This window comes from Astatotilapia calliptera, chromosome 13, assembly GCF_900246225.1.
Source record: "Astatotilapia calliptera chromosome 13, fAstCal1.2, whole genome shotgun sequence".
In the NCBI taxonomy this organism is placed as follows: Eukaryota; Metazoa; Chordata; class Actinopteri; order Cichliformes; family Cichlidae; genus Astatotilapia; species Astatotilapia calliptera.
Genome location: NC_039314.1, coordinates 10,535,532 through 10,560,747, shown reverse-complemented (window position 1 = coordinate 10,560,747; position 25,216 = coordinate 10,535,532). Strand labels below are relative to the sequence as shown.

General features: G+C 41.2%; 1 protein-coding gene across 1 annotated transcript in view; it reads left to right on the top strand.

Moving 5' to 3' along the window:
• itga9 (integrin, alpha 9) overlaps positions 1 to 24,853 on the top strand; it is a 49,123-nt gene extending 24,270 nt beyond the window's left edge. Inside the window, exons 16-28 of the mRNA XM_026191091.1 lie at positions 8,963 to 9,115; positions 10,168 to 10,244; positions 10,652 to 10,799; positions 14,343 to 14,429; positions 14,613 to 14,692; positions 14,788 to 14,871; positions 15,306 to 15,414; positions 15,507 to 15,614; positions 16,818 to 16,943; positions 17,106 to 17,225; positions 17,309 to 17,404; positions 20,324 to 20,443; positions 22,337 to 24,853. Coding sequence (XP_026046876.1) covers positions 8,963 to 9,115; positions 10,168 to 10,244; positions 10,652 to 10,799; positions 14,343 to 14,429; positions 14,613 to 14,692; positions 14,788 to 14,871; positions 15,306 to 15,414; positions 15,507 to 15,614; positions 16,818 to 16,943; positions 17,106 to 17,225; positions 17,309 to 17,404; positions 20,324 to 20,443; positions 22,337 to 22,435 — 1,407 coding nt within the window. The 3' untranslated portion in view covers positions 22,436 to 24,853. The remainder of the gene's footprint in view (positions 1 to 8,962; positions 9,116 to 10,167; positions 10,245 to 10,651; positions 10,800 to 14,342; positions 14,430 to 14,612; positions 14,693 to 14,787; positions 14,872 to 15,305; positions 15,415 to 15,506; positions 15,615 to 16,817; positions 16,944 to 17,105; positions 17,226 to 17,308; positions 17,405 to 20,323; positions 20,444 to 22,336) is intronic.
• The last annotated feature ends 363 nt before the right edge of the window (positions 24,854 to 25,216 follow it).

The following is a 25,216-nucleotide window of genomic DNA, read 5'->3' as shown; positions in this document are numbered from 1 at the left end:
ACACAACACCATCACGTTAATCTAGCTAAGTGTAAACAGCAGTAAATACTAAATATTGAATTTTGTTGTGCAGCAAGCAGGACCGACAGCGCACAATGTGCTTGGAAATAGCAGCCAATAAAGGTGTAGTTTATGTCTATGAACAGTGAACACCCGTGTGCACAGCTGTGTGGATCAGCCCGCTTGTATTCAAAAGGTTTCCCCATGTAACGGTCTGCTAGAGGATGTAGACAGCCATAGCCCTGTCCCCCAGGGCATGAAGCAGGCATGGAGGAGATCCAGGCTCCAGACATCCAGAGGCCCCAGAGTGCGAGACCCCAAGGAGGGGCATCCATGCCACCCTCCTGGGAAGAGCTGAGGAGAGCCCCAGATGAGGGGTCACCCAGTAGCCACGGAGCAGAAGCCAGAGGGGGTAGCAGTGGCGTGCCCGCCGGCTCTGCCGGCAGCCAGCTGTGCACAGTAGGCACCCCCGTCCTTCGGCACCCACCAAGGCAAGGGAGCCCAGGCCCATCCAGACCGGGGCCTACGGCAGTAGGACCGCCCAGCCCCACAGGACCTGGGGCAGCCCACCCGACCCCACCGCAGAGGAAACTGTACCCACCCTAACATTCAATCATCTCCCAGACTGCACAAGACAGTAGACACCCAGGTTAAATTTATTTTCCACCTCTCCTGTGACTCAGAGTGGACTCCTGCAAGAAGTTTTTCATAAAGTTTAAACATCAAAAACACATTCTTAATTATATAATTTGTACTAGGTCATTTAAAAATAATTTACTAAAATTAATATCGCTTTTGTAAAGAAAACCAGTTTTCTTTACTAGAAAACTGGTTTTCTTTACAATAACTTCAAGTAAAAAGAAAACACATAACGCAATTAAATGCAGCCTGCTTCTTAAACATATATGCAATTGTTTTACAAATAGAAATGAAAACAGTGCACAGCTCTTAAAAATTGTATGACAATCCATGTAAAATCTTAGGACGAAGCAGGGTTGAGCAAATGGTCAATATAATTTTAACATTACTAACCCCGCCGAGATCAGTCATGGCAGTCTTTATGTTTGCAACCCTGATTGATCGCATATACATCTGTGTGAGTGTTGTGCCAAAGTCTGGATATTATCCAGCTCTAAACACGTCTATAAAGTAGAAACACTTCGTGCACTCTTTTAGGGGAAGGGGGCTAACATCTAACAGCAACAATCGAAATATAAACAATAGTTTTTCAAGAATTGTGTAAGAGCCAGCAAATTTTGTAGTTCTCATTGTGACTATCACCTGTATCTGATAGGTTTGTCCGTTTGTCAGCAGCCTTGTTTGAACAATAAAGCATCCAAACTTTTATGTGAACAGTAATACTTGGACTTTTTGTCCATGCTTCTCTCTGTTGTACGTTTAGTGTCATCCCAGAAAGTTGATGCTGTTCATGTGGATGTTGCGCTTTCAGTGCGAGAAATGTTTTGTCAGTCATCCAAGTGAGTTCTTCAGTCTCAATTTTAAAGAGACTGGAGAAGTCACATGGGATTTCCTTACTTTGGTGATGTTGCACGCAAACTGAGTTGCTTTTATAGTTCAGTATCAAACTCCAAAGCATCGAAATGACTGGCTTGGTTGTGCAACACAACCTTCTGCACAGTTCTGGCATATATTGTACAGCTTTCAAATTATTTAATCAATTGTAGCAAAAAAAAAAACAACATGTTAATGTTAATTACAGCTATTTAACACCGTACCAGCATCACCAGCTCACAAAATCCGCTCATGCCTCTCAATATCTCTATTATCGCTCTGTTATCTGCCTCCAGATAATATATCAGATATATAAATGCAAGTAGCCACATTTTAAAACAGTATTTCTTTGTATTATCTCATTTGGATAGAGATAAACTCATATTTATCTTGCTCTCTTTTTCCATATTGTGACTAGCATCACTAATATTCTCCAGTACAGACTTAAAAGCTAGCTAAGGACACACCGTTTGTGTTTCCTTAAAAGGATCTCCTTGGGATTTTTCTTTCCTTTTTTCAGCTAGGTTTGTTTTGCTTCTCAGGACGTGTCCTTGTGGTGACTCTGCACATGTCACTCAGGTTACAATAGACATCAGCCAAGGGATTAAAGATAATCGGACATGATGGTGACAGGAGCTCTGTGCAGAGAAATGAAGAAGTTATACACCAGTACACGTTATTCCATTTTTATTTACTCAGTCAGCTGCTGACTTTCCACTGCATCGCCTTCCAGCTTCCAACATTTCAAGAATGTTGCGAAGTGCTTAAATGAGATGTAGTAGTGATGCTGAAAATAGACCAGAAACAAAAAAAAAATGTGTTAAGAGTGTCACAGTGTGGGAGCCGAGTAAGGACGAACCGAGATATGAGGGAAAACATCTGTGTATTTATAGGTGGCTGGCTAGATTTCAAATCCAGATATTACTCTAATGCAGCTATAGTTAGCGCTGGCATTAAATCAAGTTGCTGTTGATGGAATGTAGTAAAAATAACACGCTGATGAATTTGGTATGTTTGAGCAGTAAACCAATTCCATCTGCGAATTTCCACAGGGGAAGCGAGGCACCTTTCTCTCCTCCTTTATAAATCCCAGCTGTGGCTTTAACTGTCTGAGGGTCAAATGCTGAATGCCTTCTTCATGATGCATACGAGAGCATAAAAGTTTTCTGTAATTTGTATTTAGGTGAACATTGCTTTAAAAAGCAATAAATTCTCGAATTCTTGAAGGCAAGATCTACAGCTCCTTACCGGTGGGTTTTTTTATTTATTTAGGAGGGAGTTGAATTACTGGAAGTCTGGAGCAAAGAGGTGAGTGTTTCAGGGGAAGTTTTTTTTTTTTACTTAGTGAGAGAAGGATTCTGATCAGCATTTTCAAAGCAAATGAATGTTTCCTGTCTCCACGCTGTCATGAAAGCAGCACAAGTATGTCTTGATGCTATTCGTGATGTGGTTTCACGCATGACAGGACAGATGGTATACGTTTCCTGCCAGTTATGCTATTTATCTGTTTTAGCCTGGAGAAAATACGTGTTTGCTCATGGGAGACGTTACAATGCACCACAGGGTCGCTCAGCCTTGGCTAAAGGATAGGATTTGGATCATTTATGTTTTCACAGAAAATTTGCGCTCAGGATTCAGTGTTCTGTTTGTTAAAACTGTGAGGGTGAAAGCAGGGTTGAAATGAAAGATGATCTAATCTCAGGGCAAATTTGTCAGGCGTTTGAAATGAGTTTGACAAACTGGACATTGAACATAACATGAACACATGAAATCAAACAAGTGGAGAGTGAGAGTGAACACTTCATGAGTCTAGGACCTTAACAGTACCACAGATTCTGATGGGAAATTTCACTTCTGTTATAATTTTTCCATGTTGTCCAAGTGGCACAGTGACCAGTAGAAGTTTATTTGCTCAGAGGTTCACAGTAGGCCACTCCTGTTTACTGAAAGCACAATTTACTCCTAATTACCAGAACTACACAATCCACACATTAGTTTGTATCATGGACTTAAAAAGCAGGACTATCTCTGTCTCGTTACATAGTTACTTAGAAGATAAGTACGATGAGCTGCTCTTGTGTCATCAGTCTGACGCAAGTTTGGATTTTCTTTCTTTTTGGTGTCAAACAGCTTGTGGACTTGCAGTGTGCGATAAATCATGTTGGTGCCTGAAGCTGGACTCGCATCTGAGAATCGCTGCCTCTACAACTAACATCAGACAGAGTGAAATATTTTCCATTGGTTGGCGTAAACATGGCTCATTTTGAATGGGAACTGTTTTCAAAGGCCTGCTGCATACATTTTGAATGACTGGTAGTCTGGCATTTTCAGATTAGTCTGAATCATTTGGTTTTGGACAGACTGATGGTATTACAGCCCAAGAGCATTTTCTGTTTTGTAAACCATACAGGCCACAAAGAGCATGTTTAGTTTCACAGATTCATATTGTTATTTCAGACGACACGTTTTTGCTCAAAGCTGCCATGCCGACAGTTTTTTTTAAAATCCAATATATCAATGGAAGAATGTAAAAAACAATGCGAAGGGTTCACTTGCAACAAAACTTTATCACCTCAACCTGCAGTTCCCCTCAGCTTTATAGAGCTGTTTCGCTTCAGTTCATTGTTTCGCAGGTAGGACAATGATTTTATTGCTTTGGTTTATTCTCACTGAGACTCATAGTGTTGCTTTTGGCCAGAGTGGGCAGCTTCTTTCTGCTTAAAAGCTTGAAAACCCACCAGTACTCTACCAGTTCCAGCAGACAGAAGTGGCTCATTAAACAGCTACGTTTACAGAGTTTTCCCGCAAGAATTACTGAAGAACAACACAGAGCTGAGACTGAGTGAATATTGGTCTGAATTCAATCAAGTGGGCGCAAACGCAACTACACTATGTGATAAAAATGCGCTGCAACTGTTGCATGGATTAGCTTTTAGGTCTGCCATCTAAAAGGTGACATTTTATTATATTATAATATTTTGTATTGTCGGCCATATGTAGTGACGTCTTTGAAGAAAATGATGTCACTGACTCAGTATCTGGCCAAATGTCAAACACTATAATCACTGTCCTAGCTGACCACAATAGTTAATGGAAAAGGGCACATTTGATTTTCTAGACACCGTGTGATCAGAAACACAACTCAACATCACTCCTAGTAGGTCAGGTCTACTAGATGAGCATTCAACCACCATGTACATCTTCACAGTATCAACTTTTCAGTTTCTTTGGCCTACTCTAAAAATCAATTCATTCTCAAAATAATGCAGAAAACATACAAATTTCCTTTAAAGGAAAATAGAAACTGTGTGACGAGACAATGAGAGAACAATGGTGCCCTCAGGCACAGTTAAAGTAACAAAATTAGAGGAAAGCCACAATAAAAGCTTAATGGTGAGAAACCTCACCGGTCTGCTGTTACTCCCACTGTAAAGTCCTTCACAATGTCCTTGGAGGAAGTTATTTAGATTTTTAAAGAATATCCTGCCTCTGGGAATGACAATTTGAAGAGTTTGGGGGATTTTAGCAGGATGTAAAGGGTGGTTTTTGTGGATGTGAGTGAAGTTCATTGCAGATAAATCAAGTAAGACCTGTCAAATTTGTTATACGGTAAGAGATGTGTGATTTTAATCTCTTCCGGTTTAAGAGTGAAGACTGCTGGTCTGCCTTTTTAAGGAATTATGATGATTCCACAGGTCCAGTCTCTAATCTTTCTGCCATGACACATGAGGATGATTTTCACAGACAGATTGAAGCTGCTCCTATTTGACTCCTCCAAAGGTTTCTAGCAGAAACAACCAGACGACGCTCTTCCCTACTCCCACTCAGTTTGTCATTCCAGGCCTTTCAACATCTGCTAACCTATTCTGAGCAGAGCAGCTGCTGTACTTTGACCTTCTGTCACTAAAACCTTCTGTAATTGTCTTATTTCTAGACTTTTTTAAAGAACACGCTTGGATAAGCTGCGTAAGTGCATGCCTGCCATATGCTGCAGACATTACTATAAATACTTTCAATTTCACGTTGTCTCCTTGTGTCTCAGCATACATCCTTACTCCTAACCTTTAACAGGTTGGATCCATTCATCACATAAGGAGGAAAAAAAGGTTTTTCCATTAAAAAAAAAAGTTCCCTGGCATTTAGCCCTCAAATAAAACGGCCTCAACCTGTAAGTCATCCAAACATCTATTGTCCTTAAAAGGAGTGCTGTATTCACATTTCCCTCCCAAGTTAATAAAGACTTCCCATGACCAGGCTTAAGCTATATGCTTCTGAGGGAATGGTTTGGCTAAGAACGGAGCTCTTCATCTCAGCCAAGCATGAGGCGTTTAAAGTGCAGATCAGAGCCTTTTGCAGTCTGACGTCATCCTCCCCGCACCCACCATGATGGAGCTGCTCCATGAGCATGAATGGGGCAGCTTGGTGCACTGCCATCTTGTTGATCAGATTAACATATGAAAGTCTAGCTCTAGCACTAGAATTTAAGGCTAAGATTAATTCACACGGTAGCCATGTTCATTAAAATCGTGCAAGCTTTGTACTTTATGCTTACGTTATGGGTGCGTGGGAAAAATCCATTCGGGGAGCAGGAATGAATGTCAAGGGAAAAGAGTGGTTGGTAAAGGTGTGAGTTATGCTCTGTTGTGCCAAATAAATGGGTCCTGAGTGTGAACCGGAGCACAGAAATAGTATTTTGGCAGAAGTCTTGTTCCAGAGCGAGGGAGTGTTCAGCTTAACTTGTTTTCTTTCAAAACATGCGGCGTAGCAAGCTGATCTGTGTCCTGTGAATTCAATACATATGAATAATAAACCGGGAAGCACTTGTATCGAGCCTGTTGTAAAAGAAGCAAACTGTTTTAACGTGCCGATTTTTCATCCTACAGCCAATAATTTACAGCTAAGGTGGGTACTGCTGGAAAACAGCTGCCTCCTGCTGAGTTTTGGCATCTCCACAGTATTGACTGGAACCTTTAATGAGTAATTTTGCCCCAGAGATGATCAAAAGTTTCAGACTTCTGTTCAGTGACGGTGCAGAATATTTCGCCTTTTTATTGGCAGTTCTCTCTCCAGAGATGGATTTTTTTTCACATGGTTTAAATCTGTATGGGAAATTTTAAAAAATCACTACAGCATCCACAGACCGAGACCAGGAGATAGAAAGGGACAAAAATATTTTTAGTCCAACAGAAACAGATATTGCATATAATGAGCCATATAATGAGGATTTGTGTGGTAGCCATTGATGATTACAATGCTAGACCCTGTTTCTGAGCAACTAGTGTTAGGGCTAATTCAGAGCTATATGTTTAACACGAATTACTGGCCTCCAAATATCAGAAATTCCACTCATGTCATTGTCCTATCTGATCTGAGACCCGTGCCGCACCCTGCGGCTTCTGTGTTTAAATGAGGCTTAACACAGTGCAAGCCTGTTGAGTGGCAGAATGGCCTCTCACAAGTCTGCCTCTGAACTTCACCAGCATGTAAGGAGCAGTTATTGCTTCAATTTCCATAATAATATAGGTAGCAGGCGGTAAACACTAGCAACTGTCTTTTTCAGCTGGACCTCAGGAGCTCCTCTGTTCCATAAATACAGAAACTAAAAGAAGGATCAGGTGGGAGTAAATGGCCCAGCGAGGGGTGCGGATCCGGGTGGGGCAATTGGCGGCATTGATCCAGGGATAATAAAAGCTTAGGCCAAGTGTTACCAAACAGAGTCTGGTTCTTCTAATGTGAGTGTGCTGTTAGTCTTGGGAGCTCACGAGTCAATTAGCAGTCTTCGGTCCGGTGCGTCAAGGATTAAGTGATCCTACATCTCTACAAAAACAGATGCTCTGTTATGATTGACAACAGCAAGCTCATTGGGATGTTTCTTAATATTTACATGCACACAGAGGTCACTTTTAGGCAGGACATTGGACAAAAATACCCCACTTTTATTTCTAGCCATTACGTCCTCCAGTTCCCTTGTGGCTTGTGAAAATGCGAGATAAGCAGTGGGAATTTGGGACTGGAGACCCAAGCAGTTATCTCCCAGGGGGTCAGTTCACTCAGAGGCCAGCGGAAAGGGGCCATTTCATGCATTCGGCTTTAATTGCCGCTAACACTGAGGGCTTTGCCAGTGCTTCATACATATCCTGCAATAACTAATTGTGTCACAAATTTGTTACCTCCCAGCTTAGGTGACCTGCCAGTAGAACAACACTGAGAGGAATGAGCTGAACGGTGGATTTGAGATGAAAAATCTTGTTTCTGAATGAAGATTTTAAAGACGCCATCTTGCTTTGCTACCTGAGTAACTTATTATTATTAAGAAAATGATTGTTTTTTTTAATCTGGAAAATAAAATCGAAGTCAGATTTATTTATTTTTTGGGCAGGAGATCCAAGCACACAATGGCAGAAATTAATTAAAAACGCTCGGATATTATCTGTCTTTATCTGTGATGAGCACCGTTTCCCAAACGAGCCTTAAATCATCTGTTTTTGTCATGTGCTGCACTAACGTTTGCTCTTTCCTGCTATAACTCTCTCATTGCTGATGATTTGGGTGGGTTTGGCACTGGTGATGCCTCATGTCAAAGCCCAGACTGGCCCTGTGCCTGCCTGAGGAAAGAGGATGGGTGGGTGGACAAAAAGAGAGAGAAAGTGCAAAAGAACGAGTGGCCACCGGAAGACACCGGGAAGCCCTTTGTGTTGACATTGTGGGCTTGGCTCCGTGTTAGCTGACATCAGTCAAGGACTGGGACACCGGTTGCAGTTGGAGCTCGTGTGTGTGTGTGTTTTTCTGCTGCGGCTTTTAGATAGCGAGACCAAAACTAGACCCGACAAGCTGCCTTCAAAGAGCTGAGTAGACAAAGAGATGAAAAACCAACATCAGTATCAGCTTTTCCCATGTATGTCTTTCAGTGCTGTCATCTAATGAAGATGCAGGATTTGATCACATTTAGCTCTGTTTTCTTTCTGTCTGCGTTTCCAAACCCGATGCCAAATCAAACACTTCTTTTATGGTCTCAGATGGAGTCGCCAGGAATGCCAATATATCTCTCAGAGGCAGTGCCAGCAGGTTTTTTTTAAAGAAAAAAAAGTGCCTTGCTTAGAATCTGCACTGGTGCTCGTGCTTTTTAACGATGGTCAAAGATGAATTGATGCTGATGAGATGTGTCAGCCATCCATACAAACCAATTCACGTGATTTTATCAGTGTACTCGTGTCTGCGTGCAGCCCTGGCAGACTGATCACTACGATATGACATTTTCAGACTGTGTGATCTTCCGGTAATCTGCAGTGTAATGTGTCTTTGCGCCAGGCGTTAATCGGAGAAAGATGTTAAATTACTGCAATCACCCAGACAGCTGCATGACAGTTATATATCTCAGGTTACATTTAGTTTTAGTGTGTCTGTGGTTGGACAGATTCCCCTGCATTAGCCTTGTTTTTGCTCTCCACAGAAGGACGTTAAGGACGTGTTCACAGCCATCACATTCGAGGTGGCTTACAGCCTGGGGACCCACGTGCTGACAGGACCCCAGGAGCGAGACCTGCCCGCGCTCACTCCAGTGCTGCGATGGAGGAAAGGGAAGAAGATTGCAGCGAGGAATGAAGTACGGAGAGCTTTTTAAGTGTGAAGTGAAGGGGACTGCTTTAAAAACGAATCCTGAAGAGTAAAATTCATGTTTTTCACAGCAGTATCTGCAACACCTAATAAAGTTTGATGCTGACTCTTTATGGAGAAATATTATCAGCCGTTGGATTTAAAGTAGCCTGTCTTTGAGGATCATGAACAGCTATTTCACTGCGTGTTTTTCAAATATTTGCAGGATTAAAGCAGGATCTTGAGGGAAAACCAATAACTGACTGAGTTTCTTCTTTGGAAAAAAAAGAAAGCCGATCCCATCATTAAAGTAAATTGCAGGAATCACAGGATTTGTCATTCTTAAAATCAAATCTTGTGTAACAGTACGATAAATATGTTCAGACTAAATCCACATTCACTGTAATTTTCATTCTATTTTCACAAATTACACAAATACAGTGAAATGTTACTTATAAGATGTTCTGTCTATTTAAGTGTGCCTTGCTCTTATTGTAAAAGGTTGACAGTTAATTCCTACCAGCTCAATTTATGATATATTTCATTTCCTGACTAAAAGTGACCCCCGCCAAACCTGATATTAAAAGACAGAAGTGTCTTCCTGCAAACCACAGTAGGAACGAAGGAAATGGCTCCAATGTGGGGTTGTAATGATTTGGTGTTGGTTACCAGCTTATTATTGCCTGTGTTAGCTTTTCTTGAGTGGAGTCCAAAAAGACTGATTCATTTATTTTCTTTGCGAGCACCTCTAACCTGGACCACATGTGTTTCCCCCGGTGTATGCACTTCTTGAAAGAGCGAGGCAGTTGCATTTCAGCATCTACAGAATCCGTTTGATCTGAAACTCATCTACTTTGCATCAGACTTTAACGCTCGACTTAAATTTCCCTTCATGATTTAAACCAAAGCCCATCCTCTGACTAATTAAGGGAAAGATAGCTTTGTGGATGCAAAACTACTGGACAGCTCACACAGCAAAGCAACACCGCCCCCTGAATGTGGAGTCGGTGTGCTCAGGGCATGAGGTCATCTGAACTGTGTACTGTACTGTTTCCTTTTCAGACTTGGTTTGAGAAGAACTGCCTGTCAGACGACTGTGCCGCGGACCTGAGGCTTCATGGGAAACTGTTGCTTTCTGGGTAAAAACATTTTACTTCGTAGCTCAGATTCATTCTTTTCTTCCAGTACTAAGGAAGCAAGCTGACATCATGGGCCATGAGGGTGTGGGTAGTGGAACTCTGACGCATGCTTGGAGAGGATCCATAGGTTTTTTTTTCCATAGTTAGGGAGTTCCCTTTCCATTATTATCTATCTCCTGTTCTCTCCTCAACAGTTTATGTCTGTCATCCTAACAACTCATTTGTCTGCATATATTCTTTGTTGTGCTCCAAAAACAAACAGCTATTCTCCTGCAGGTGCACTTCTCTTTGTACACTAAAAACTTCAAAGAAAAATGCAGGCTACTTAATACAAAGCTGTACTTACTGCTCTTCAAGTGATTGTTTTTAATTGCTGAAGTACGCTGTTTACTCTGTGCACCCACCAGCTTGCATAGCAAACCCCATCTGGCCCTTGGAGGAGTGAAGAACGTCTCTCTGAACCTGACCATCTCCAACGCTGGCGATGACGCCTATGACACAAACATCTACTTGAACTTCTCCAGGGAAGTTTTCTACATCAACTTCTGGCAGAAGGTCTGTGATTCTTGAAGTATCTGCTATTTATTTACTCTGGTTCACATATTTATATCTAAAATCTGACAGTTTGTTTTTTTGCTTTAGTAACGTACAAGCGAAGCTGAGGCCGTAATGATTTACAAAACCATATTTTGCACACACGTGTTAGATGGATGGCCTTGGTGTTCTGCTGTGATGTACATTTTCCCGAGGAATGTTTATTTAAAAAGACTATATGATTATATGTCAGGAACACAGTCTAAACAGTGGGAAAGCCAGATCTGCGTGACGACTGGGGAGCTTAAAGCTTTGCCCGAGCTGTGTAGGTAGACGTGAAGATGAAAGCAGAAAAACCCAGAGAGCCCGAGCAGGAGGAGCAGCAGCAGCTGTCCCGTGTCAGAGGGCAGCTCCTCTGGCTGAGCTGTCAAACGCTCCTCTGACTCATTTAAGACAGACACACCATGTCATCAACAAATGAGCTGTATGCATGGGAACAAGGCACAACACACATTTGTATTTCCACAAGCTTGACTTATTCTTACTCTCGCAGGGCCACATTTAATTAGATATATGTGGATTATTCCTGACCTTCATGGGGATGGGGAATAATCAGACCTGCTCCTCATATAGACTTCTAATGATTTTAGCATTCTGTCGCTGTTAAAGAAATATCTACCCACTGCCATCCCACATTAAACCTGAGAGATTTTCCTTGCCGATTGATTTCACAGTGTCCACCTCTGCCTCTGCTCACGTCCTTTTGCACACTTGTTGTCACAAAGGCTGCTTGTAGCTGAGCGTGACGCCACGTCAGATGGTGCACTTTGACAGCATTCATCAGGAAGGAGTTTCTGTGCCCCCCCCCCCCCCCAAAAAAAAAAAACGGACCTTGTGCTTATCTTCAGTTGGATGGTTTGTCGGGGCGGGGGGGTTTCATCCCTGTGATGGATGAGGCCATTACGGTAAAAGATACAACCTGTGGCAGGATTTGAAACCCCCGACAATGGCAAAATTGAATTTAAACAGAATATACGCTGCAGGCAAATATTAGAAAAACACTGAGTGTGTTTCGGTTTCAAAGTTAATCTAATGAAAGCGACTGACTTTAAGTGTCAGATTACCAGCAGCCCCAGAGCCTCATTTTGTTCAGGAACCTGATAAGTCAAAGTTCTCTGCTGCACAAAGGGAGCAGGAAGCGAACAGTATGTGCAGGTGACAACGAGGCCGGTGAGAAGATTTACCGCTGTATGCGCTTTCACACACTTCTAATTACTACTGGAGAAGTCTGAGGTGATGATGTGACCCCTTTCTGGTGAAGTAAAGGTCAGCTCCTAACCCTCCCTTTAGGCTTTTTCTCCAGTGAGCAAAGCGTGAACTTGTACTCCCCTCATATTTAAGAGCGGAGTGGGTTATGGCTCTGTTGTTCTTGCAACACAAGCTGTCAGAAAACTGTGGAGCTGAATTGGTTTCAGGAGCTCTGCTGGCTTCTGTTTTGTTTTGTTTTTCTTTTTTTATTGAAATATTTTAAGGAGTCAGTTTTAGCTGGACCTGTGACAAATGTCTCGTGTCTTTGTATTTTTCAGAGGACTCGGCTACATTTTTAACTTACTAATTTTTTACTTACTTTACAAAAAGCCTTGCACACAAAGCAGAACTACATCTGAAATTGTGATTTGTTAGATTAAACTACTACATTGAGATTAGACTGGGTGCCAATTATGGGTTTGTGTAGAATAAGATTTGGAAACGGTACATCGTAATATAACCAAAGAATGATCAAAGCTGTCCGCATGTGTAAATGAAAAGCTGCAGTTGTAGAGTTTGGAAGTAAAATTTAAACATGATGGGTTAATTAAAATGTAATCAAAATCATTGTTTCATGTAAGCAGTAATATGGGAATACACCAAGAGTTTGCTGTTTTAATATAAACCACTCTACATAATTACTGCTTTTACCTTTAACACTTCAAGTTCAGTTCGTTCATTTATTTTGAATGCACACATTTGTCATTCTGAGAGTTATGACCGCTTTCATTAAAGGAAAGGATCTGAATGCTTCTGCCATGGTGGGTTTCGGCTTATTTAACAGTTGGACCAAGTCAGCTTTGTGGTGAAAAGCCCAGAAGTTCCAGCAAAGAAATGTGTGAATTTCAGTGGACCCTCAGACCCAAGAATATATGAATCACCGATTTTCTTGGCAGTGAAGTGACACTTTACACATGCTGTGAAAGCAGAGGTACTGTAGCTCTTCATCTTCGTACCTGAGTGGAAAGCAAAAAGTAGGTGATGACACTGGTGTGGAAAAAGTAAACCAATATAAATCCAGTTGTCTAAATACCAAAGAAGACATGAAGAGACACGCAGAACATGCAGGACACAGGCCTCCTGTGTATTGTCATCCACATTGATGAACTGCACCAGTAGATGCTTCAGCTGACACTAAAGCAGGGTAAACAGTCCTGGTGATGTTTAATGACCCTACCATTTGCAAGAACTCCAGCATGTATGTGTTGCTGACAGAGAAAGAGAAGAGAATTGAAAATATGTCCGAATGCTCTGTTCTCTCTCAAGGGCTGCCAGGTGGGTGATGGGTAAACAGGCTGACTTTCCCAATCCTGCCCAGCCCCACGGGACAGGCAGTGTTTGCACAGCAGCACGGAGGAATACAGGAAGTAGAGGAAATTCCATCATTGGCAGTTATGCTGGGGTCCTCATCCCCAGTTGCCCGGGGTCACCGTAGTCTCAATCGCAGAGCACAGCGCTGCTTATTTAAGCTGACTTAATGAAGATGTAGGGCACGACCACACCCTGGGCTGCTACTAAGAACTGCTGAATAAGGGGTAATGGGATGATACCGTGGATGGATTTCTACACTTTAATATGTCAGCACAGGCAACCCTCACACTTCTTTCCTTTGTCATATTTGGAAAAGTGTTATAAACACAGACTCTAACTGGACAACAGCCCGTGCATGCAGATGCTTTGTATGACTTACCCAAAGCCTCTTTTCCAGGAGCGCTAGGCTGTCTCTTTTTTTAGATTTATAATTGTGAAGCATCTCTGCCCTCTTTCATTCTCCCAGCACATGAGCTCAGCTGACAGCCTCTCGGTGAACTCTCGCTAAAGGAATTCTTACTCCTCGTAAGGGTCAAGGCCTGAGTGTTTATACAGCGCAGCCGGTGAAGCTCTATATTGTTTAGACAAGCTTCCAAACACGCAGCCTGGACGTTTTCCAATTACCCACCCGCTAAGATGTGTGTGCCATCACTGCTTTGTGCATTCTTTGTTTAACCTAATCTTGAGTCGGTTTGTTTATATTTTTTAATAATAATCTTTGACTACACCCCAAATGCTGGCAGGTATGTCCACCAGTCGCCATTGTTTTAACATCAAAAGCTACTACCGATTTTTTTCCACTATCAGAACCAGTTGCTCTGCGTCTTGCCTAGTGCTCCTTCCTCGCTGTGTCTTTGGTCACCGTGAGTGTCACCCCCTCTGTCTCCAGTCAGTCTGTCTTTATCGCATCCACTGACTCTTTCTGTCTATCTTTCTTTTTTGCAGGAAGAGAAGGGTATTTCCTGTGAGCTTGTCGAGTTGGACTTCCTTCAGTGCCGAGTGGGATTTCCTTTCATGAGAGCGCAGACTAAGGTAGCTCAAACTAAGGTAGAATTAACTGCATGCAGTACTCGTGCTTTAACCTCCTCTGTAACCAGCCTCCTGCTGGGAATAGTTCAGTGTCAGACAGACAGACATACTTCATCGCATTAAAAAGCTTTTCATAGTTGAGAATATGACACCCCATATTATTCTGGGGTTTTTTTGTCTTTGCAGTATCATTTTGCAGTGATTTTTGACACGACTCGGCTCTCTGGAGAAGATGACACGTTGCAGTTCTTAGTTCAAGCAAAAAGGTGAGAAGCTCAAATATAACTGCAAATGTAAATATTGATCTACACAAATAATTGTAAGCGAAATATTCACTTTCACTGATCTTTGTTTCTTTTAGCGCCAATCCCGAGCACAATCTCAATGACAACTTTTTGGATATCTCCATCCCTCTGATTCACGAGACCGACACCACTATCACTGGGTAAGAACAAGACAAATATGAATTCCACAACAGTGTAGTCACTGTTTTGCAAAATGTAAAGCTATCTCAGCGACTTGAGCTGGTTGCCCATCAGTTGGCTCACAGGAAGCGAGGGAGTGTTTGTCAGTATGGAGGATATCAACTTGAAAAGCCTTATCTGCGAATGCTTTATCACAGCTCTGCTTCACAGAGGGAGAGAGAGAGAGATGTAAAACAGCCCGAATCTGCCAGAACTCTGGCATCTGATAAGGCTGCTGTCTTTAATGTGAAGGGAGGCTTAGAACAAAGCTGGACAAATATGTCTGCTGATAAAGGAAAAGCTTCTGTCGAGCAGAGCCCGACTCGAACCGAAAATTTTTATGGAACTTTTTAGAACATAATTTTGTCTCTTGTCATTTAAATAAATTATCTTTCGTCACCTTCCTGAACTGCAGTGTGATTACACCAACCTCCTTTGTGTATGGAAACTCCATTGAAGACTCACGCTTTGTCCAATTAGAAGACATGGACTGCAACTTTCAACCTCTCAATCTCACTTTTCAGGTACTATAGGAAGAGAATAGATACCAAAATATGTATTAAAATGCTTCTTTGTATATTTATCCGTCTTTTCTTTCTGTGTGATGTCTTTCCAGGCTATAAACAAGGGCCCCAGCAGGTTGCCTGGCTCCAGAGTGGACATCAGGATTCCCAACCGGCTGACTGGCAACGGAGCTGAGATGTTCCACATCATTGAAACACAGGTGGATGCCAGCAGCAGTCCATCTACATTATTCATCCAGACCAAATTGTTATTTATTAGTTTATTAACTTGCAGGAAGCCACATATTTAACTCATTTATCCAGCAAAAGCCTATCACTCTTGCTTGTTTTGCTCCTCATGGCACAGCTGTTTGTATCCACTCCAAAGCATTCTTTTATGTACTGAGAGCTGCTATACCTCTGGGTTTTTGTTCAGGACATGGGCAGTATGCTTAGTGTGGGGCACCACAGGACCAGTGAAAGTTGAAGCAAAAATGTTGACATTGCTATTGAAGCTGGCCGCCCATTTTGTTTCACAACATTTTGCATTTTGACAAAGAAACACAATACTCCTACCAGGTTGAAATATTTTCTTAACCCTTGCACAAAGCTTTTCATACAGGTAGATCATGGGGGTGCTCAAACTATTAATTGTATTGACTGTGAATGGGCAGACAGAGTTGACTGTATCCCACCCTCCTACAGCCATCTGGAATCACTTTAGGGGACTCAGACGGCTTGCACAAAATGGGAGTGGGACACCTGAAGGGGCTGGCTACTACACCGTACCATCCCTTGCCTGGAACCACATATCATAAAGCTGTTAACAAAGCATGCAGCCTGTGGCACATCGGACAGTAGCGCAGTTATGTTTTATAGTCAGGTTTTCTTACATTTTACACACATTTCCATTTGTTCGTGATATATAAAAGCTTCAGGCTTTTGCAGTTTTTCTGCACAAAATCTCCCATCCTGCCAAACTTAGTGCAGCTGCTGGTGGAGCCTATGGCTCTTCATGCCAGCAAATGCAGCAGAAACACAGGACACTGGAAAATTCTGCAATAAAAGCTCAGACATGCTGGGTGGTACTCTAGCAGATCCCCACCTCTAGAGCTTCAGGTCCAGCTGAGGAGAGAGGAAAGGGGAAATGCTCTCTTGGGGCTGGGCATTAAACCAGACACCTCTAAATCACTCCATATGGGGAAAACAGTCTGGGAGGGGTTCCAACTTGTTCTTGGAGAGAACTTCCTGTGAGCCCTGGAGACTCCTAACAATAGCGAGATAGGTCCAGTTTAGGTGACAAAAGTACATGCGTCAACATTTTCGATGTCACTCCCAAACCTGTCTGCAGCATAAACTTGGCAAAAATGCTTTCTTTCTTCTGCACCCATGTCACACATGCCTGTTAAATAACTGTGCTTCAGGTGGCCAACGGTCGAGGGAACTGCACTCCTCATAGGAACCCAACACCATGCACCATCCCCCAGGACAAAGAGAGCATCTTTCACTCCATCTTTGCCTTCTTCACCAAATCAGGACGGAAAGTCTTGGTAAATATACAGCCCTCATGTTGCACTTTGACTTTTCAGAGGTCACTGAGAGTCACCCCCTATGAGGATTCTTGTTTTTATTTTCTTTTAGTCAGTGTAACATCTGTTTATCACACGTCCTTCTTTTTTCTCACTGCTTTTCAAATATCTTTTTTTTAACAGGATTGTGATCGGCCTGGAAGAGCCTGTATGACGATCTCCTGCAGCCTGGGTCCACAGTTAAAAGAAGAAGCTTTGAGCATAGATATAAAAGTTTTACTCAACACTGAAATCTTAAAGACGGTGAGGCTCAAGCCGTGAGGGTAATAAATTCATTCACAGGTTGCTGTGATTCTTAAAGCAGTCCATAATCTGTCCACCGACAGGATTCTTCCTCTGTGATCCAGTTCGTCACACGGGGCAACGTGCAAGTAAATGACAGGACAGTGGAGGTGCCGAATGGCCTGCCAGAGGACATTTCTGTGAGTATGCCATGAATTTACCCTCACTGTGTGACCATGTCAGTGAAGAATATCTAAAAACCTCTATATTAATCCAAAATTTGGCAAAAGCTCAGAAGGGAAAGCATGTCATCTACCAATCAGAAGGTTGTTGGCTACTCAAATTCGAAGTATCCTCGAGCAAGATACTGAAACCAGAGTTGCCCCCGATGCATCTATTGATGTGTGTGCACAGGAATCTTAGATAAAGACCTTAGGTATAGAAAAATGTGAATGTTTGAATAAGACTTGTTTAACCTTGTTTAAAAATGTAAAAAGAAAGCATTTTGAGCCATCAGAGTAGAAACATTTTTTACAAGTTCCAGTCCATTTACCATCTATAAACTTTAGCAAATTTCAGTGAACTGTTTGTGTCTTTGTCCGTGTTGTCTCACTTTGGATTAATAGCCGTCATACATTTCATCTTGCCAAAAGCGGCAGGCAGAACAGAACTGCTGCTGCTGACCTATGTGCTCAAAAGGAGTCACACAGGTCAGATGCTTATTGGAGATTCTACCCATCCAGAGGTTACAGGTGAAGGATTGTGTGCTTTCCCTGCAAAAATATATCAAAAAGCATGTTCATCTTTAGAAGCTCGGTCACAATTCCCTTGAATTGCTGATGTGCTCCAGATCTGTCACAAATGACATGAGTGCAGGGAACAGCTGGTCATTGTGGGTTTACTGTGTAGTGGTATTTCTATTAGCTGCTTTTGGGGGTCCCTTAGATGTGCACAAGGACAGACCCTCCCCCCATTGTTGTACGCTGAGTGATCAAATGGCCTAGCAGATCGGATTTGCTGATTGCGTTTAGCAACCAGCATGCTTGCAGTGGGATCCTGGAAAAGATTACAGCACTGATTGGGTTGCAGGCCTGCTGACCCTGAGCTCCAGTTGTGCTCGGAAAATTCAGACCTGGTATAAATGTCTCCAAGCCATGCTGCTCTTTCAGCACTTTGCAAGTGTGCTCATTCCAGTGAAACGTACTCCAGTGAATTTTAGTGAACATTTTTACCTTTTCCCTCAGGATCCCAGCTAGCTAGAGAACACGATGCAAATATAATTTGTGGTCCCAGGCTGTGCTGTTCACAGCAAGCCTTCTGGCTGTCAGCGAGACAACAAGCTTGACTTTTTTATCACCCGTGAAATAAAAACAAATCCACATAAATCCACATGTTGGTTTTGTTTTTTTTTACTAAGAATGCACACATAAGGCTGTTAAAGCAAGAAAGTGTGCAACTTACAAATTTAGAAAATGAGGACAGCGGTAAATGAACTTCGCATTAAGGGACTGCCAAAGTTAAATTGAGAAACTCAGCGTCAGAGAGCAATGACCAGTAGAGGTTTAATCTTTTTTGTGCACGCAAACGCCTTGGCATGCATAACAACAGTTACATTCCAGAGCTTGGGGTAACGGGAACGTGTTAATGTGTGAAACTATTCAACAGAGAGATTGTTCTTCACTTGTCCACTTTGTTTTTTGGCTGGCTCACAGTTGGTGTTTCATGCCACATTTGTGTTTAAATCCCGTGCAACGCTGGACATTAAAGCCACAGCGTCCCTCGGTCGGCCCACTGTGTGTGAACACACAGTATTTGTCTTTGTTTGTGAACATTAGTAAGTAAATAAACCCATCGATTTTGCAATTGGGCAGTCTGCTGTTTTCCATTTAAAGCCAGAATGCTAATATTACAGCAGGCTTTGCTGTGATGCAGAGTAATGGAATATTTCACTCAGTCAAAACACTGTTAATACAGTGTAAATTTAACCAGTCAAGCTCAGTTTGTTGGACAAGGCTCCTGTAAAGAGATATCTAATAGCTTCAAATCAACTTTTGTCCAAAGTAGAAATATGGCCTTTTAAATGTAATGGTAATTGCTACAAATTCAAATAAACATTAGCACTGCTGCTAGAAAGGGAATCAAAAGAAGTGCAGTGTGTTTACTTAATTACAGTATATACAAAATTTGTCACTTAGGACCACTTCAAATGTTTTGTACTTAAGCCAGAGTGCACTGGTTCAAATAAGCATGAATTTGTTGTCAGTGACAGATTATCCAGCTGGTCAGCGTTCCTCCATGTCATGGGAAAAAGCTCAGATACCTCTAAATCACACCAGAACCAAGCTAAGAGTTGCCAAGGCTCCCTGAATAGCAATAACTCAGAATTAGCCAGTCTAAAAGCATGACACAAAATTCAAAAAGGGAGTAGATGATGCATTGTTTTTATCTGCTCTGATTAATAAGACAAATACTTGCTGATGCTTAACGTTACCATCATATATCAAAGTCACTATCTTAGTTTAGCTCGTTAGCATGGAAATGTTCCTTACAGGCTCATGTGAATCTTATCAGTTGTTTATGTTTGTTTGTTTGGGGTTTTTTGCTTACATTAAAAGTCTTGGGTTCATCACATCCTCAATAAATGTCATGGTTCTCCATCGTATGGTTATCAAAATAATTTCGTCTGGACCAAAGAGGACTGACTAACTGAGATGTACAAAAATGCTCACTTATGACTGCAGATATGTTTGAGAGCATCAGCTGTTACAAATTAATAAACCTGCTCATAATGTTTGTTCCATGTGGACCAAAGGTCACTCCATGAACCTAGAATCTAATTTAAGTCTGACTTGTGCTTCCTGTTTGTATAACCAATATCTATGTCCTGAAAAATGCCTTCGTACTAGTTTCCTGTTATTTGAAAGCATTTTTTTTTTTTTTTTTTTTTTTTGCTTTAAACATTGGTCCTTTGAATCAAACCATGGAACCAAAGCACTCTGAAATCAGATGTGTCTCTCTTGCTGCTTTGCACTGGATTGCATCATTAGCAGCACATGACTTAATGTGCATTGTGTGTGTTGCATTTTAGTGTGACTCACTGTGATGTTGTTGTGTTTTAGCTGGTGTTTGAGGCTCTCCACAGTCAGGAGCCAAGGGGTTACGTAGTCGGCTGGATCATCGCCATCAGTTTGCTGGTGGGAATCCTCATCTTTTTGCTGTTAGCTGTGCTGCTTTGGAAGGTAAACCAACTCATAAACACAGATCGAGACTTTTCAGCTTACAGCACTGGTCACAACACTCCACTTGAATGCCAGCGCAGTATTGTCCACTCTGTATTGTCCATGAAAAGGACAAATCACACAGTGGACAATAATTAACACCACACCACTCACATGAAAGAAAAATCTAAAGAGGGGGGAATGGCAATTACACTGCTGTCCAGAGGCCCCTTTAGCAGAAAACTCCATTCCTTTTTCACTGCTTCATCTTTCACTGGGAATACCACAACTAAGCCTTGAAATGTTGAACCCCCACCCCCGATCCCCAGTTCCTCAGACCCAGCCAAAATAAACCCCACTTACAAGAGCGGCACATGTCCTGTATTGCTCTCTTCAGGAAATGCCTGAGGAGAGCACAGGTCTGTATCAATAAACTTCAGCAGCCAAATACAGATAAATGAATGGAGTCGTAGGGAGAGAGGCAGCAAGCCAGTGTGGCTGCTTTGATTAGATACACACCAAGAATCTACTGGTCTTACCACATTGTCATATCTCATACATACTACACTTGGTAAATGAATCTTATACTTTCATGAAATTTAAATGGGTAGTCAGTATTACATTCCTAAAGAAATGTTTCAGTAAGGTAAATGCTTGAGTTTTGTCAAACCTTGGTGGTGGTTTCATGTGGTTTTACTTACATTGCTGTTGGCCATATTTCAATCCATTATATTTGAAATAAATTGCACACCTCATAGATTCATTATTTTCCATCTGTTTCACTGTGGGAGAAAATATTAACTTGCACATTTCTGTAACTTAGATATATAATCCATCACAGTGAACTCAAGGTCTGAGTTGTTAGCTTAACAAAAATTATGTAATTTCTGTAAAAGTGCTGCTCAAAGAAAGAGCCGTTCTAAATAAATTGTCCAATTGGCCACCCATCCAATGACACTCCTGAGAGTTAGCCAGTGAATTGCATTGCTATTATGTAATATGTCAAACCAAATCCAGCAGATAAGCAAGACAATGGTGTTGCGCAAATCCTGATTTTCTAGCATTAAAAAAAGGCTGCTGCAGTTTGTCTCAGTGTCATGCGTCCACACTCACAAACCTCTCCTGCTACAGCCAAAATACTTTTTTTAGGGTGATACTGAAAAACAGCTGCAAAATAACTAGCTAGTGTTTAAAAAAAAAAAGATTCCTGAAATGTATTCATAACAAATATATAACTGTTACTACCTTTTTAAAAAAAAAGAGCAACACTGAGCAACACTTTGCGCTAAGCTAACAAATCAGCAGCGTGAGCTTAACGCAAAAACTAAAAACAAGAGGAAAAAGCTAACCTGACACTCGTCATGTCATCTAAAAGCAACTTTAAGACACATGTTTTTATTTATTTCATGTTAAAACTGAAATGTAAAATTGTATCTTAAGCAGGTATATTTCTTTCACAGGAGAATATAATACCTAGCTTAACGGCCTTAGCAGGTCAAAGTAGCAGGAAACGCATTTACAGTACAAAAATTAGTGTTATCTTCACACCTCTCTGCTCAGAGAGGAAGCAAGGGTATCAGATATGACAAAAATGTTATATTTGAGACATATTTGCCTGTACCAAAATATATGTACGTGATAAGCTAATATGGAGCGATAAAATCAGCTAGTGGTGTAACTCTAGGTCACAGCTATGAATTACCTATGTTATGTTTTGCTTGAAAAATGACAATCTCTGGAGAGAAAAGGTATATGCTAAAAAGTTCTGGTATGTGTCTGAAAATGTTATGCAGCAATGTAAAGTGAATGTGATCTGTAATTGCTGACTGAAATGAATATTTTCTTTTGCAAGTCAGATACAACCACAGATGCAGCTTATTAACTTAAATTCTTACTCCTCTCACTCTTTGACAGATGGGATTCTTCCGTCGACGTTACAGAGAGATCATTGAGGCTGAAAAGAACAGAAAGGACAGCGATGAAAGCTGGGACTGGATGGATAAGGACCACTGAGACTTACAACGGGAGTCCCAGAGGAGCCAGTGAGATTAGGGATTCGGTTGCGAAAGATCCAATAGCACAGGGTCTCTCAGCCCAGCCGCCCCCTGTGGCATTGGGCCCTTCAGTCTTCCATATGTGGAAGAGGAGAATATTCTCCATATTTTTTGGAGACTTAATATTTTTGGGGGGAGGAGGGAGGGAGTCCAGGAAACAGGCTTCTGAGGTGACAAGGTGGCTTGCCAGCGGACACTTGCTGTGGAATTCAGCTAATCTCAAAGGAGGTATCACCCAGCCAGCAGAGCAGAGCTGTTGATGGAGGCTCACATCCGTACAGGGATGTGGAGACGGCATGAATACTGGTGGACAAGAAAACCCTCAGGGCTGTGTTACATAGCAAATTTATTTTTATACATATACTTTAAGCCATATTGTGTAAAAGTGAGCTTTGAAAAGAGTTGGGGTTTTGAATGCCATTATAAACATACTATATCTACGGTATGTTTTCTTAAAAGCACTGATGTTTGATAAGAATGAATGCCTTGGCCCCTTAGATTTACTTTTTGTGCCAAAGATATGTCCAGTAGAGTACATGATTGGAATCATTTGTATATTCAGTTCATCCCAGATGCTGGGAGTGAAAGATTGTATCTTTTCTGTACTATTGCTGGCTGATGAAAATCTGTTTTACACATCTGATTGCCCATCCCCTCACATTTCTAATCAGCCAGAGCTAATTCTATGCTACAGTACCCGCACCCTGTCCCAACGCAATGCACTAGTGTTTCCATTTGTGACACACTGTGAGGGCTCTCTCTGTCTTCATGATGACCGCTTTTTTCATGTTTCCATTGTTAACCATGCCTAAAATGCAAAAGATGGTTAAAAGATCATTCCTTTTGTTCTGGTCTGGCTTTCAGCTGATTCGCTGGTAGATGATAATATACAAAAGCTATTATTTCATAGATTAAACTTAAATCTTTATTCTTTAAAATGTTTCAAAATACCATGAGTTTTGAAAGTGGAATGTATAGTCAAGCAAATCTGACGTAAAGCTGCTTTTGGTAGGAGCAAAAACTGCTCAGGTATGCAAGGAGACTTTTATAATGGACGGCCAAACCTCCCAGGCTCAAGTGAACATAGTTTAGCTGAATGTCTTGTAAATTCTCACTGAAATACAGCAGAAAAGGATTAACTATTGTTCTTGAAATACCTGATCACGATTTATTTCCAAAACCTTCTCAGACTTTACCGGAGCATTCCATTTTTAAGTTTACTGTTATGTTATCAGCCATTGGATTATAGTGTGAAATATGAGATACTGTTGCTCTACACAGCCAGATGAAAGACTGTCGTGGTATGAGTAATGCCCTAAAAATAGGTGAGAATATGCTGCACTCAATCACTACACATACAGTATACAAGCTCTTTGGGGCTCCTGGGAAAAGTTACTTTTAAGCCAGGGTTGAGGGATGTCAGTGCCCTGAAAAATCCGCCACCATATGAACCCACAGCTCCTCTCTGCTAAAACTTTTTTCCCCCCTGCAGGCTTGTCGGTTCTTTTAAATACTAGATTTAATTGTGATTGAAATAAGACATTAGCAAATTCAGTATTAAAGCTCCCCACAAATATATAAACAGTGAGAAAATTAAAATGTGGTAATATGGGAATCGCTGGTGCCTTGGTCCCCCTACTTCTGGCACCTGTTGCTCAGTACTCATAGGTCATACCCTACCCATTTTTGAACTTTGTTTTGATGTTAACTGCAAAGTTTTGTGTGTCTGTACTTTGCACATTTGCAACCCTATCTAGCTGAACAAACAGATAAATTCATGTAATCTTTAAAAAAAACCCAAAAACTTCAATTATGCTCCAAAAAAAATTCAATTTAAGAGTCAAAAGCTTTAACAATGCATTGGGTGACAAGATTTACATTAAAATAGATATGCAGTATATAAGTATAAAGTACCTTTTGGTAATTTCTTTAGTAGACCAGTCAGATTTAAACGTGCAATGCCAAAGAACTAAAACTTTATCGTCACTTTATTGATCACTATGATTGCTTCGCTCTAAAATGTGCTGTATAGATCTTCTGACACCATTTACTTCCACTGGTAATACAGCGTATACTGTACACATCCACGCCTTCCCTCTGCATCTGTTAAACTGTTGCTATGTATTAATGCAGAGAAACCAACACTTGACTTTTTTTTTCTTTTTCTTTTTTTGGTAAAGTTTAACTGTGATGATTATACTTTGTTTTTATGTTTGTCACCTTTAATCGCATCGTTATTTGGGGTTTTGTTCTGAGTATACTACTGTCACTGAATATCATTTCCATTATAGTGTGCTGTACGTTTGATGTTTAAAATCATGTTCCAGCTGTATATTTATCTGTTGATGAATTTTAGAATGAAGTCTCTTGTTATCAACGTGGCTCCAGTGTTTGCTGCTTATTTGTGGTGAATGGTGCTCTCTGCTGGCAGCTTTTCTTCAGTCGCACCAAACAAAATTCAACAATGGGGAAAAACACAAAACTGCTTGTTCAGGTTTTTAGAAAATGCTATTTGGGGGGAAATACTGTTAAAAATATATTTTAATAAACTTTTCACTGATCATTTACACTAAGTACATTTATAAGTAGATGTTCTTAGATTATTAGAGCTGAAATAACAACCAGTCCACAGAAAATGACCATTCTGATCAGCTAAAAATCCCCAAAATGGCAAATATATATTTATATTTTGATCTTGTGTCATTGGGAATTAAATATCATTGATTTTTTGTTCTTTTGG